At 42.9% G+C, this 12,442-nt stretch overlaps 1 protein-coding gene across 3 annotated transcripts in view; it reads left to right on the top strand.

Annotated features, from left to right (window-relative positions):
- CAMK2A (calcium/calmodulin dependent protein kinase II alpha) overlaps window positions 1–12,442 on the top strand; it is a 99,008-nt gene that overhangs the window by 37,116 nt on the left and 49,450 nt on the right. For all 3 annotated transcript variants that reach the window (XM_007473867.3, XM_007473866.3, XM_016428195.2), the window contains exons 5-9: window positions 748–813; window positions 1,185–1,257; window positions 7,925–8,027; window positions 9,282–9,365; window positions 11,976–12,070. In XM_007473867.3, coding sequence (XP_007473929.2) covers window positions 748–813; window positions 1,185–1,257; window positions 7,925–8,027; window positions 9,282–9,365; window positions 11,976–12,070 — 421 coding nt within the window. The remainder of the gene's footprint in view (window positions 1–747; window positions 814–1,184; window positions 1,258–7,924; window positions 8,028–9,281; window positions 9,366–11,975; window positions 12,071–12,442) is intronic.

The raw sequence follows: 12,442 nt of genomic DNA, 5'->3' as shown, positions 1-12,442 counted from the left end.
GTTTGGAGAATGGTTTTTCATTAAAAGAACAAACCTGCAGCCTGAAATATATTTAAGTAGGAGACTAGGAATACAGGGAAGATTCAGTACTAAGGAGGGAGGGGGTTGTACTCTTTTTGGTTTCAAGAAAAAATGATTTCCTTTAGGCTTGAAAAAATATTTTTCCTGGGAAATACAAGCCTTGTTTGCCCTGCCAGTTCACCAGGGTATTACTATCACAGGAGAGGCAAAAGAATTGAGCCCCAGAGGTGAGAAGGGAGTAGAGCTGTCCCCTGGTAGCTTGATGTTTCTAAACATTGCTGAAATATTACATTGGGTCATGACTGTATTTAAGAAAAAGGGACTCTGTAGCCACTGCTGCAAGTGGGGAGCTCTCTCCACACATTTCTGCTGCTCCAGAGAACCATATAGCATGAAGAGCCAGAGAGAGAGAGAATATATTCTTGGCTTTCTTGCTGTATACCTTTTTTTTGTACGCTTTGTTGGTGTACTGGAGGGGGTGGGGAGGAGATGAGAGAAAGAGAGAGAGAGAGAGAGAGAGAGAGAGAGAGAGAGAGAGAGAGAGAGAGAGAGAGAGAGAGAGAGAGAGAGAGAGAGAGAGAGAGAGAGAGAGAGAGAGAGAGAGAGAGAGAGAGAGCACTCAAGGTTGGGTTTGTGCAGATTTGCTAAAATTGCCATTGTCATTAGTATGTGGAGCTTAGGAGGGCAAATTGTGGATGGCTGATTCTGGGTCTTCCTCATTTTCAGGGTCACGGGTGGGGAGCTATTTGAGGACATTGTGGCCAGAGAGTACTACAGTGAGGCTGATGCCAGGTAAGCTTGAGGGAAGTAGTTTTGGCTCCTGCCAGACTGTCTGGACCCTACCTGATCTCAGGGGACTGGAGCCTCTGAAGTCTTGTGGGAAGCTCGTCTCCTGTCCATGCTGGTCCATGCTGCCAGAAGTTCTCTCCTACCTACATTTGTTGTGACTAGAGCTGGTGTCCCAGGGCCCATGCTGCCCAGCTAAGCCTCTGCTCTGAATGTCTTCTGTCATTCACTCTGTATTTTCCAAGTAAGAAGATAGCCTTGAACAGGTCTTCAGGACCTTCATGCATGAATGATCCCCCTCTCCACCCCAAGAATGTGTTCCCTGTCTGACTTTGTCAGAGAGTTTTTATCTGTCCATCTATCTTTGCTCTCCTTAGTCATTGTATCCAGCAAATTTTGGAGGCTGTGCTGCACTGTCACCAGATGGGAGTGGTACACCGAGACCTGAAGGTGAGATGAGGAAGAAGGTGGGTGGTATGGGGTGGGAGCCCTGGGCACGAGCCTAGGCTACAGGATTTCATTTGGTAGGCATGGTGAATTTTTGTTCATTGATAAAAAAAGAAATAAAGCTCATAAACCACACAGAAATATAGTTGTCATAGATGAGGAAAGTGAGGCTTGAGGGAGCTTGGGCACAATCCATTGCATAGAAATAGGGATAAGGATCCAAGCAGAGATATCCTTCCATGGGGCCAGGACCACAGTTCTGATTCAGGTTGATGGGAGTCTTGGCTGCCAGTGGCACCTCCCTGGAGGGGTACATGAAGGAGACATGGTGGTGCATGAAACTCAGTTAGGGCAGGGACCTAGACATCGAAGCCTAGGATGTCTTACAGCTTTCTAGTGTCTGAAAGCCGAATGGAGGTCCTCCCAGGTCAGGCAGCGTCTGGTGGCTCTGTGGCTGTGGGCTAGTGTACAGAGAACTACACATGCTGGAGGTACCTGGTGGTGAGAAAGCTTCCCAGTGGCTCAGTTGATCAGCACTGCTAGGGCTGAATGGGAAGGAGGAACATTAGAGGCAGTTATGACAGAGGCAACAGCTAATTTAACCCTTTCCTGAGGAGGAGCATTCCTTTCTATAGCATCCCCACCAAGGGGTCTCAAGCCTCCATTTTTTTTAAAAACCCTCACCTTCTGTCTTAGAATATTAAGTATTGGTTCTAAGAGAAGAATGGTAAGGGCTAGGCAATGATTTGAACCCAGGACCTTCTGTCTCTAGGGTTGGCTCTCAAATCCACTGAGCCACCCAGCTGCCCCTAGCTCCCTCCTGAAGAGTTTTAGTAGCAGCCCATTTCTCTTCAGGATCTCAACATTTTGGCCAGTTTTCTCTTCTATCTAGATGAGATCTGTCTTCTCCCTAACTTCTGCCCCACTGATTCTAGCTCCATCCCCTTGGCCCAGGCAGAAATCTGCAGGGATGTGCCTTCTGGGTTGTTGGTCTTGGCATGTCAGGAGAAAGAGAGGAGATGGATTTAATGGAACATAGGTTTAGAGCCTGAAGAGACCTTAAAATTCCTTAGTCCAACCCCCTTCATTCACAGGTGAGGAGAATAAAGACTCAAGGAAGGTGACTATTCTGTAAAAAGTCACATGGGTAATAAGTGTCAGAACTGAGTTTTAAGACCACATCTGCTGAACCTATACTCAGCACTGTTTCCACTCTACAATCCTGCCTCACTACTCTGAATTCTCAGTGGGCTTATATTGAATTCCTGGGGCTTATAACATAAAATTCCAGAAGCCCAGATTCCTTAAGGCTGGGAGCATCCTCAGAGATTAGTTGGTCCAATCTTTCCCTCCATGCAGGTCTATCTTCTATAGAATATCTATTTGAATACCTCCAATGACAATTAGCTCACTACCCATTGAGGAAATCTGTTCCATTTTTGCATAACTCTTGGTGTTAGAAAGCTCGTTTTAAATATTGAATTTCATTCTATCTACCTGAAACTTCTGCCCATTAGTTCTAGTTCTCCCCATGGGGGCTAAGCAAGCCAAGTTTAATCACATAACAGCTTTACATATACTAAAAGACTGTGCTTATGTTCTCTCTAATCCCTTCCTGCACCATGCCCCACGTATTCTCTTCTCCAGGCTACGGCTAGACCTTTTCATTGATTTTATTAGGGGCATGGCTCCTAATTCTGACTCATATGTTCAACCACATGCTAATCATTTAACCTCCATAGGCCTCAATTTACTTAACTGTAAAATGAGATTGTTGGAGCTAATCTTAGTATCAGGGTGTGATGCTGGTCCACATGCTTTCTAGTTTTTCCAAAATGAATGTTGGAATACATGGCCCCTGAGGTCCCTTCCATCCCTAGAGGTTTGATCCTGTGATCTTGGTTTAAAGATCTCTCTGCTCTTCCTAGTTGCTGTCCCGTGGGAACATGGGTGACAGCTTATCACCATTGCTCTCAAAAGTGGTGCCTAGAACTGGCTAAGAATGCAGGTGCTAGAAGGTGTTGATTGTTGCCACTGAGCCTAGGGCTTCCCTGACAGCCCTATGGCCTGGGTGTCCCCCTCAAAAAACTCAGATCAGGAAGCTGAGCAAGTGAGAACTGAGAACAGCCTTCCCACTGGTTCCATTCCCCTGGTATTTTAAGCCTGTTGCTCAGGAGAAGGAATGAAGAAAAGGCAGCTCAAATTTAGGCCACTTCAGAGAGATAATTAGGGGCACATTCATCAAACCAGGGCACCTCCGGCACCAGGAGTGGGGACTCTGGGAACACTGTCCTGGGAGAATGAATGAGCCATTAGTGAGTTGAAGCAGACTGGACTATATTTAGCTGAGGCCAGTCTATCTTTGGGCAGCTGGAAGGTCAGGCTTTGGTCCACTCAGAAACTCAGAAGACAAAATCAGAAACCAACCACTGAAAAATTATAAATCAACCACCTGGGCTTAAAAAAACCCATTTCCAAAAGTAAAAGGGGAAAGTGTCTCAATGAAAGATCTGACTAACATTCAGGCCTCAGGACTGAGTAAGACAGCTTATGTCATCTCCTAAGGGTCTGGGGCTCTTAATTTACCCATCCAGATTCCAGAGCTGCTGATGAATGAAAAGAGGGACTCACAGTCCAGGTGACATCTGGCAGACCTGTGGTTGTATGCTAGGCCACAGGGAACTACACGTACTAGCTGTGCCTACAGGAGAGAGAGCCTCCAGGCATTTCAGTTGACCTGTATTTGGGGGCTGATTGAGGAGCAGAAACAAGGGGATGGTAAGGGATGGTACTGAAAGAGATAGAGATGATAGGGACAGCAATGATGGATACAGTCATGATGGATATAGCAATGATGAATGAAGGCAGAGATGATGGGGTTAGTAATGGTGCACACAGAGAATATGGAGGCAGTAATGATGGGGACAGTAATGGCAAAGACAGAAATGGTGGAGACAGGAATGAAATGATGTAGTATAGTGGCAAAAGCCTCAGTATCCTCATTTGGAAAGTAGGAATAATAACACTCTACCTATTTTGCAGGGTGGTTGTGACTAAAGGGCTTTGCAACCATTTAAGTGTTATATAAATGAAGGCTATTATTATGAAAGAAATAGTAATGATGGAAGTAGTGATGACAGAAGTAGGAATGGCAGAGATAGTGATAATAGAAATTGTGATAAATGCAAATAAGCTAGGGAAGGTAGTGATAGAGGCCATGATGATAGAGGCAGGGATGATATGGAATGGAGCAAGTAATAATGAAGACAGTGAAGTAGGGGCAATGTAATTATAATAACTGACATTTATTTAGTACTCTAAAGTTTACAAAGGAACTATGTACTATGTGATTTGGACTCCACAACATCTCCTTAAGGTAGGTACTCCATGTATTATGATCTCCATTTTACAGATGAGAAAACAGAGACTTAGAAAGGTCAAACAATTTGTCCATGGTTGAAAAGCTGTTGTTTAGTTGTTTCAGTTGTGTTTATCTCTTTATAACCCCATTTAGGGCTTTCTTGGCAAAGATACTGGGACAGTTTGCCATTTCCTTCTCCAGCTCATTTTTTTTTCAAATGAAGAAATTGAGGCAAACAGGGGTAAGCAACTTGCCCAGGATCACACTGCTAAGAAGTGTCTAAGGCCAGATTTGAACTCTTGAAGATGAGTCTTCCTGATTCCAGGTCCAGCACCCTATGCGCTATGGTACCACTTAACTGTTCCAAGGTTCTAGAGCTAGTGAGTTTCCAAATCTGGATTTGAAGTTGGATCTTCCTGATTCTAGCTCTAGAACTCTATTCTTAATGGAGTCACTGATGATGAAAGCAGTGATGACAGAGGGACTTCTAAGGGCCAGCTGACCTTATTTATGTATTAGAAGACACCTGCATCAGTAATGACCCTAGGAAGCTGCAGGTATCATGTGAATGATTAATTCTGGAGGCCAGTGGTCTCGCTCACCATCCTACTCCTTATAGCCAATAGTAATTACATAGGGGTTGAATCCCAGGAGCCAAGAGCTCTTAGATTCCTCTATGGATACGGATCCAGTCATTTTCCTTCTGACTCCTCCAACAGATTTCTCTGGCTGGGAAACAATCTCCATTGTGATCTTTGATAACTACTGAATTGCTGTGGGATATTAGCCAAGTTAATTACATTTCTGTAGGCCTTGGTTTCTCTAAACTGTAAAATAATGGGGTTGGATTAGAGAATCTCTCAAGTATCTTCCAGCTCTGCAATTTTTGTCATCTGTAATGCTAGAGAGCAGTCCCATTGCCCATAGAAGGACCAAAGAGAGGAGAGGTCTGTAGACTCAATTTATAGTACAATCAGTCTTTGTGAATGGAGAGAGGATATTCCCAGAAGCCAAATTCCTGGAGAGTGTGGGGGTATTTAAAGGAACATGTTTATTAAAATTTATAAGCATAAGAGCAGAGGTAGAAGTGGAGAAGACAGGGTTTCAGGCACTGAACTTCATGACAAAGGAAGGAAAATAACCTGGGTACTCATAGATTTTCAAGGTACTGGTCTGGGGGGGGCAACCATGGTCTGGGGGACAACTAGGTGCAAGGAAAAGAGTATTGGGCCTGGAGTCAGGAAGACTCATCTTCCTGAGTTCAAATCTGGCTTCAGATATTTACTAGCTGGGTGATCCTGTGCAAATCCCTTAACTCTGCCCAAGTTTCCTGTAAAATGAGCTGGAAAAGGAAATGATAAACCTTTTCAATATCTTTGCCAATAAAACCCCAAATGGGGTCATGAAGAGTCTGAAACGACTGAACAATGACGTTCATGGTCAAGACAGAATGATATGTAGAAGGATAGAGCAAACTTCAAGAGGTTGCTAAGTGATGGCAATAGAGGAGAGGTCTGAAAGTGATAGAGAGGAGTGAGGAATATTCCCACTTCTCTTCCTTCTAGCTCTCTGTGTTAATGGGCTTAAGAGAAGGTACATTCAACCCTGGAGAGGGCAACCAAGGGATGGTGTCATCTGGTAAAAGCCAGGTTACCTTAAGAGCGAGAAGGTGGAAGAAACACAAAACAATGGGAAGTTTGTCAGCAATGGAATGCATTTGAAAGGTGGAAAACAGAACAGTATGGGAATGCTGAAGGGGCAGGGCTGAAGGCCAGAGATGAAGGATTGGGAAGTGGTGGTAGGGTAAAGGAAGTTTTTGCCTAATCAACCTATAACTCTACGTGACAGAGATTTGGAAAGGAGGAAAAAATAATTTGTTAGTCATTGCATGGATTTTCTAGCCTCTACCCCCAACTCCTCCAAAAAAACCTGAACCTTCCCTGGGTGCCAGAATTTCTAGTTATAGCTCTGGATCAGGACTGGATATGGACCCTAGAACCCATTTATTTTTGGGTGATATCACTGAACAACTTTAATCTAACAAGAACTTATTAAATGCCTATTCAGGGAAATGTGTTGAGTACTGGGAGAAAGAGATTAAGTATCCAATAAATTTATTGAATATCTATTATGTACCAAACACTGTGCTAGGTGCTAAATGAATTTTTAAAAGCCCCAATTTTCAACAAATAAATAATACTCAGGCCCTACCTTCATGAAGTTCATAGTCAAGAGGGGTAGGAGGGGGGAATAAGTGTGAAATAGAGAATATGAAATGATATGTAATAAACATATTTAAGTCACTAAACAAACTCCTATGTGAAATCTCAGGGGAAAGGTCATTCGCTGCCTAAGTGTGATAAGGGGCAACTTTTTGGAGGAGAATGGCATCACAATTCCTAGGCTGAAGATTAAGGGAGAAATCAACTGCCATTGTTGGTGTTTGGGGAGGGGGCACTGAAGGTACTTCTAGCTTTGCTTATCCAGATGCCCCTTCTTTTAGTCTTCAGCTTGAAATCATGATCTTGACTGGTCCTGGCCATAGTGATTTCAGTCTATTTTTTTCTCTTTGGTCCTTTCTCCTACTCTCTCTTTCCTTTCTACGCAAAGGTTACTATCTACTTACTCATTAGGTATACATGTTATTTACTTACATGTTGTTTGTCTCACCTTAGACTGTAAGCTCCTTTGAGGTAAGGGGCTGTTTTTGTCTTCCTTCTTCCCTTCTTTCCTTCCTTCCTCCTTCCCTCCCTCCTTTCTTTCCTTCCTCCCTCCCTTCGTTCCTCCCCTTGTTTCTTCATTCCTTCCTTCGTTCCTTCCTTCGTTCCTTCCTTCGTTCCTTCCTTCGTTCCTTCCTTTGTTCCTTCCTTCCTTCCTTCCTTCCTTCCTTCCTTCCTTCCTTCCTTCCTTCCTTCCTTCCTTCCTTCCTTCCTTCCTTCCTTCCTTCCTTCCTTCCTTCCTTCCTTCCTTCCTTCCTTCCTTCCTTCCTTCCTTCCTTCCTTCCTTCCTTCCTTCCTTCCTTCCCTGCTATTTTAGAATTGATATAAATATCAGTCCTAAGGCAGAAGAGTGGTGAGGGCTCAGCATTTGGGATGAAGTGATTTGTCACACAGCTAGGAAGTGTCAGAGACCAAATTTGAACTCAGATCTGCCTGACTCCAGGCTTGGCAGTCTGTGCTAGATGCCCCTGCTTTTACTTTTCTTTATATGTCCCCAGAACTTGGCACAGTAAATGCTGTGGCACACAGCAAATGCTTATTAAATGCTTCTTGACTGACTGCCTCTCCCTTTATTCCCTCCCCCGTGAAGCCAGAGAACTTGCTCCTGGCATCCAAGTTGAAGGGTGCTGCAGTGAAGTTGGCTGATTTTGGCCTGGCCATCGAGGTGGAGGGAGAGCAGCAGGCATGGTTCGGTGAGTGGGTGCTGGAGGGAGGATGGAGTTGGTGTGGTTTAGAAGGGCCTTCTCACCTCTGCCTGCCCTGAAAATGGAAAAAGGAAGGATGGCAAAGGACTGGAAGGCTCTCACAATCTGGCCAGGGCCCAGGAAGTAAATGCAGCACCCCAACCAACTCAGTTGTCTCAGCTGTTAACATCTCCTCTAGCCCATGTTGCTTAGAATAGCTTACTGAGGGCTTTGTAATAACTTTGTAATAATTCCTCCCATTGGCATAATACTTTATTCTTTTCAGAGTGTTTTCATAACTAGTCTCAGGTGATCCTCACAATACCCTTGTGAGGTAAGTCATGCAAGTAAGATTATCCTCATTTTGTAGAGGAAGAAATAGAGGCTTGCAGAGGAAAAAAGACTTACCCAAGGCAGCACAGTGAGTTGGTGGTAAAGCTGGGGCTAGAATCCCAATTTTCTGAATTGAAACCCAGTGCCATAGTATGAGTCATAGGAGACTTGGAATAGGGCAGATGCCTAGGCCTCAGTTTAGAAGTTTCCTTTGACTAAGACCAAGGACAAATTCTGTTCCTAAACTGAAGAATGGATGGGGCAAAGGGTCTCCTCTTCTGGTAGATTTCCCTTCTGCACTGGTTCTTTTCCCCATACTCCTACCATGATAATATTCATTATCTCCAAGAACATAGATGGGACAAAGAAATTCAGAGTGGAAATGATCTAATTCTCTCTACTTTGGGTTTCCTTTCTCTAATCTATTCTATTGTCCATGAACAGATCAAAGTTTCCCAACTATAATTTTCAGAGACTGTACTATCATATATCAAACTCTGGGGATATTTCTGAAGTGTGTGTGTGTGTGTGTGTGTGTGTGTGTGTGTGTGTGTGTGTGTGTGTGAGTAAACTTCAGTAAAGGGTGTCTCCCAGATCAATTATTTGAGACTATTATTTTATAAGTAATAGGGAGCTATTGAAAGATTTTGAGCAGGGATAGTAAAAAGATTAGAGGTGTATGTTAGAAATGTGCAGGATGGAAAGGTGAAGGAGTCCGAAGGTAGGGAAAATAATAAAGAGGTTTTTGTAATTGTCCACATATTAAATAATGGGAATAAATGAGGGTAGTAACCATTGGAATAGAAAAGAAAAGTCATTGATAGTTCATCCCTCATGGTCTTAGTAGGAACATTTCCTAGATGCTAAGATCAAATCATTGCCCATCTTTTTTTTTTTCCTTTCCTTTTCTTTTTGGTCTGTGGGGAACAGGCTTTGCAGGGACACCAGGGTACCTCTCCCCAGAAGTTCTCCGAAAGGACCCCTATGGAAAACCTGTGGATCTTTGGGCATGTGGTAAGTTTGACCTTCAGAGACAAAAGCAATAAATAAAGGTAGAAGAAATCATGACAACAGAGCTCTCTGGCTATCCTATGATGGATCAGGTGAGCGAATACTATATCCTGGCTTATGACAGCAGAGACTACCAGGTACCTCAGAAGGTTCCAGGTGCCAACAAGAATCATCTATGTAACCCAGACTAAGCCAGATAAGCTTTCCGTATTGTTTGGTACACACTCTTGTGAGCTCCCTGTCTCCCACCCATTCTTTTTGTCAGAACTCCATTTGGAGGGAAGTCATAATAATAGAAATAATGGCCAGTAGTTATTAAGCACCCAACATGTGCCAGGCACTAGGCTAAGCACTTTACAAATATTATCCCATTTGAACCTCACAACAGCCTTGTGAAGTAGGTGCTATTATTGTCCCTGTTTTACAAAGATTTGTCTAAAGTCAGATTTACTAGAGTTCAAATTCAGCCTTAGATTTTACAATGTCTGGTCCACTAATCCACTTAGCTTTCTCAGAAGCCTCTATTCCAGGAGAACACCATGCCATGTGGGCATTCCATTTCCTTCTGGGCCATTATTGTGCCTGGCACAACCTCCTAGGGAGGGCGTATATGGAGGAGGCATTCATGGAAATGCACCTAATATACCAGTTTTAACCCTCTCCCTGTGGGTAGGAAGCAGCATTAGCAATCTTGTGGGATGACTGTAGTTTTCTAGGTCACAGGGATCCAGGGGCTGCCATACAAGGACCTTGAGATCTGTTGGTGGCAGGGGGTAACAAAAATTTCTTTTCCTGAAAGACCCTGTTAGTTGTCCATGTGTCTGTGACAAGGAGATGTGCCCAGGTCAGCTGACCTGAGTAGACAAAGTGAATCCCCCAGAATCTCCTCATTCCCTTTCCTTCATTTTTCATTGCTTACCATGTCAGCCAGATAAAGGTTCCTTCTCTATCATTTCTTTTCCAAAAATCTCTGTTGTAGTACTGTTACCATCTTCATTCATTCATTTATTCGATAAACATTTCCTGAGTGCTTAGATGTTGTTGTTCAGTCATTTTTTTCAGTTGTGTCTGACCCTTCACGATCCTTTGGGATTTTCTTGGCAATGATGCTGACTGGAATGGTTTCCCTTTCCCTTATTCATCTAGAGCACTTAAAGCCTGGGGGAGATACACAAATAAATGGGTATGGTATGATCTGGAACTTGCTTTGGTCAAGGAGATGTACACATACAAATAGCTGTAGTTGAAGGCAGGATACAATAATAATAAAATGAATGTTACAGATAATCAGTGCTAGAGGAATTCAGATGAGGAGGAAAGAGAGGAGATCTTCTTTGAGTAACCTGGCAAGCTTCTTGGAAGAAGTGTGTTTGGGGCTGAATTTTGGTAGCTGGAGATGGAGGGAGTAGGAAGGGCATTTGGATTTGAAACTGTAAGCAATAGGGAACCATTTAAGATTTTTGAGCAAAGAAATGACATAGGATCATGGGATTTAGAAACAAAAAGAAACTCAGAAATCATTTGATCTATCCACATTATTTTTCAGATGAAGGAACCAAGACCTAGATTTTCAAGGACATTATGATAACTTTAGGAAGATTATTTTGTTAGAATATAATCAATGGATTGGATGAAAAAGGATTAGAAGCAGATAGACTAGTAAAGAAGCTCTTATGGTAACCCAAGTATGAAGTAATTGGGTCCTAAACCATAGTGGTAGCAGTGGAAATGGAAAAAGAGGGTAAACATGAGAGATTTTGAAGGAGGAGTCAACAGGTCTTGGAGACTGATTTGGGTTGTGAGACCAAGAAGAAATTATGAAAGATGACTCAGCGTTTGAGCTGAGGATTGTCTTAGAGAATAGAAATGCTATTGCCACAAATAAGAAAGAGAAAAAGGAAGAATGGAGTATAGAAGGAAGGCAATGAATCCAACTTTAAAGATAATGAACTTGAGATCATAATGATATCCAGATAGAGATGTCTTATGGGCACTTGGATATTTGAATCTGAAGCTTGTGAGAAAATTACAGGCTTGGAAGATGTAGTTTGAAGAATCATCTTTGCTGAGATCACAGATAAGACAGAATTGGTAGGGGCCTTAGTTACCATCTAGTCTACTCTATTTTACAGAGGAGTAAAGTGAGGCCCATAGAAAGAATGTGATTGCCTAGGTCCTCTGATATCAGTTTCAAGGCTCATTCCATTTCACTTCTGAGTGATTATGCGGTTGTGGCAATGGAAGAGATTACCAACAGAGAGAATGTAAAGAAAGAAAGAAGAGAAGCTGGCTTGGGACTAAAGCCTTGGTGTATACCTGTATTCAGGAGGCAAGAAGAGAAAGAATTAAAAAAGATAAAGACAGTTTGGATAAAGAGGACTATGAGAAAGTAGTATACTAATGACCAAGAAAATATCCAGAAGGAATGTCTTTTGCTGCTGAGAGGTCAAAGAAGATGAAGACTGAGATAATATCACTGGATTTGGTAATAAAGTTATTAGCTTTGCTTTCCTTTATTGCTGCCTCCACAGTTACTGCATCTATAAATGTGATCCTCATCATTTCTTAGTCTTCTTGACATCAGCATCTCATGGCTTTGTTCCTTTTCCCCAGGGGTCATCCTCTACATCTTGTTGGTGGGATATCCTCCTTTCTGGGATGAGGACCAGCACCGACTATACCAGCAGATCAAAGCTGGAGCCTATGATGTGAGTATTACTTAATCCTTCTGCTGCTGCTGCTGCTTCCTGACCCTCCTAGAACTTTGGGCCTGGATGGTCCTCCTTATTTTTTCTCTATTATTTCTCAACCAAAAATGTCCTCTTTAGTAGGATTTATGGACAGGAGTTCTGCCATGCTCAACTCAGCCTTTGCACAGAGATTCCTATATCTTGGTTCTTAAAGGCTGCTATGGCTCTAGGCACACAGTATATGTCGTGGACACATGTTATTTTAGAAGTTAGAATAGCAAAGTAACATAATAACAAGCTCAAAAAAATGCCAACGAAATAAAAATGGCCCTTGACAAACCCAGGGCTGGTATCTCACCATCAACCTTAATGTGATTGTGGGGGAAAGGC

The sequence above is a fragment of the Monodelphis domestica genome, chromosome 1 (assembly GCF_027887165.1).
Source record: "Monodelphis domestica isolate mMonDom1 chromosome 1, mMonDom1.pri, whole genome shotgun sequence".
In the NCBI taxonomy this organism is placed as follows: Eukaryota; Metazoa; Chordata; class Mammalia; order Didelphimorphia; family Didelphidae; genus Monodelphis; species Monodelphis domestica.
This window is presented reverse-complemented; position numbering and strand designations above follow the sequence as displayed.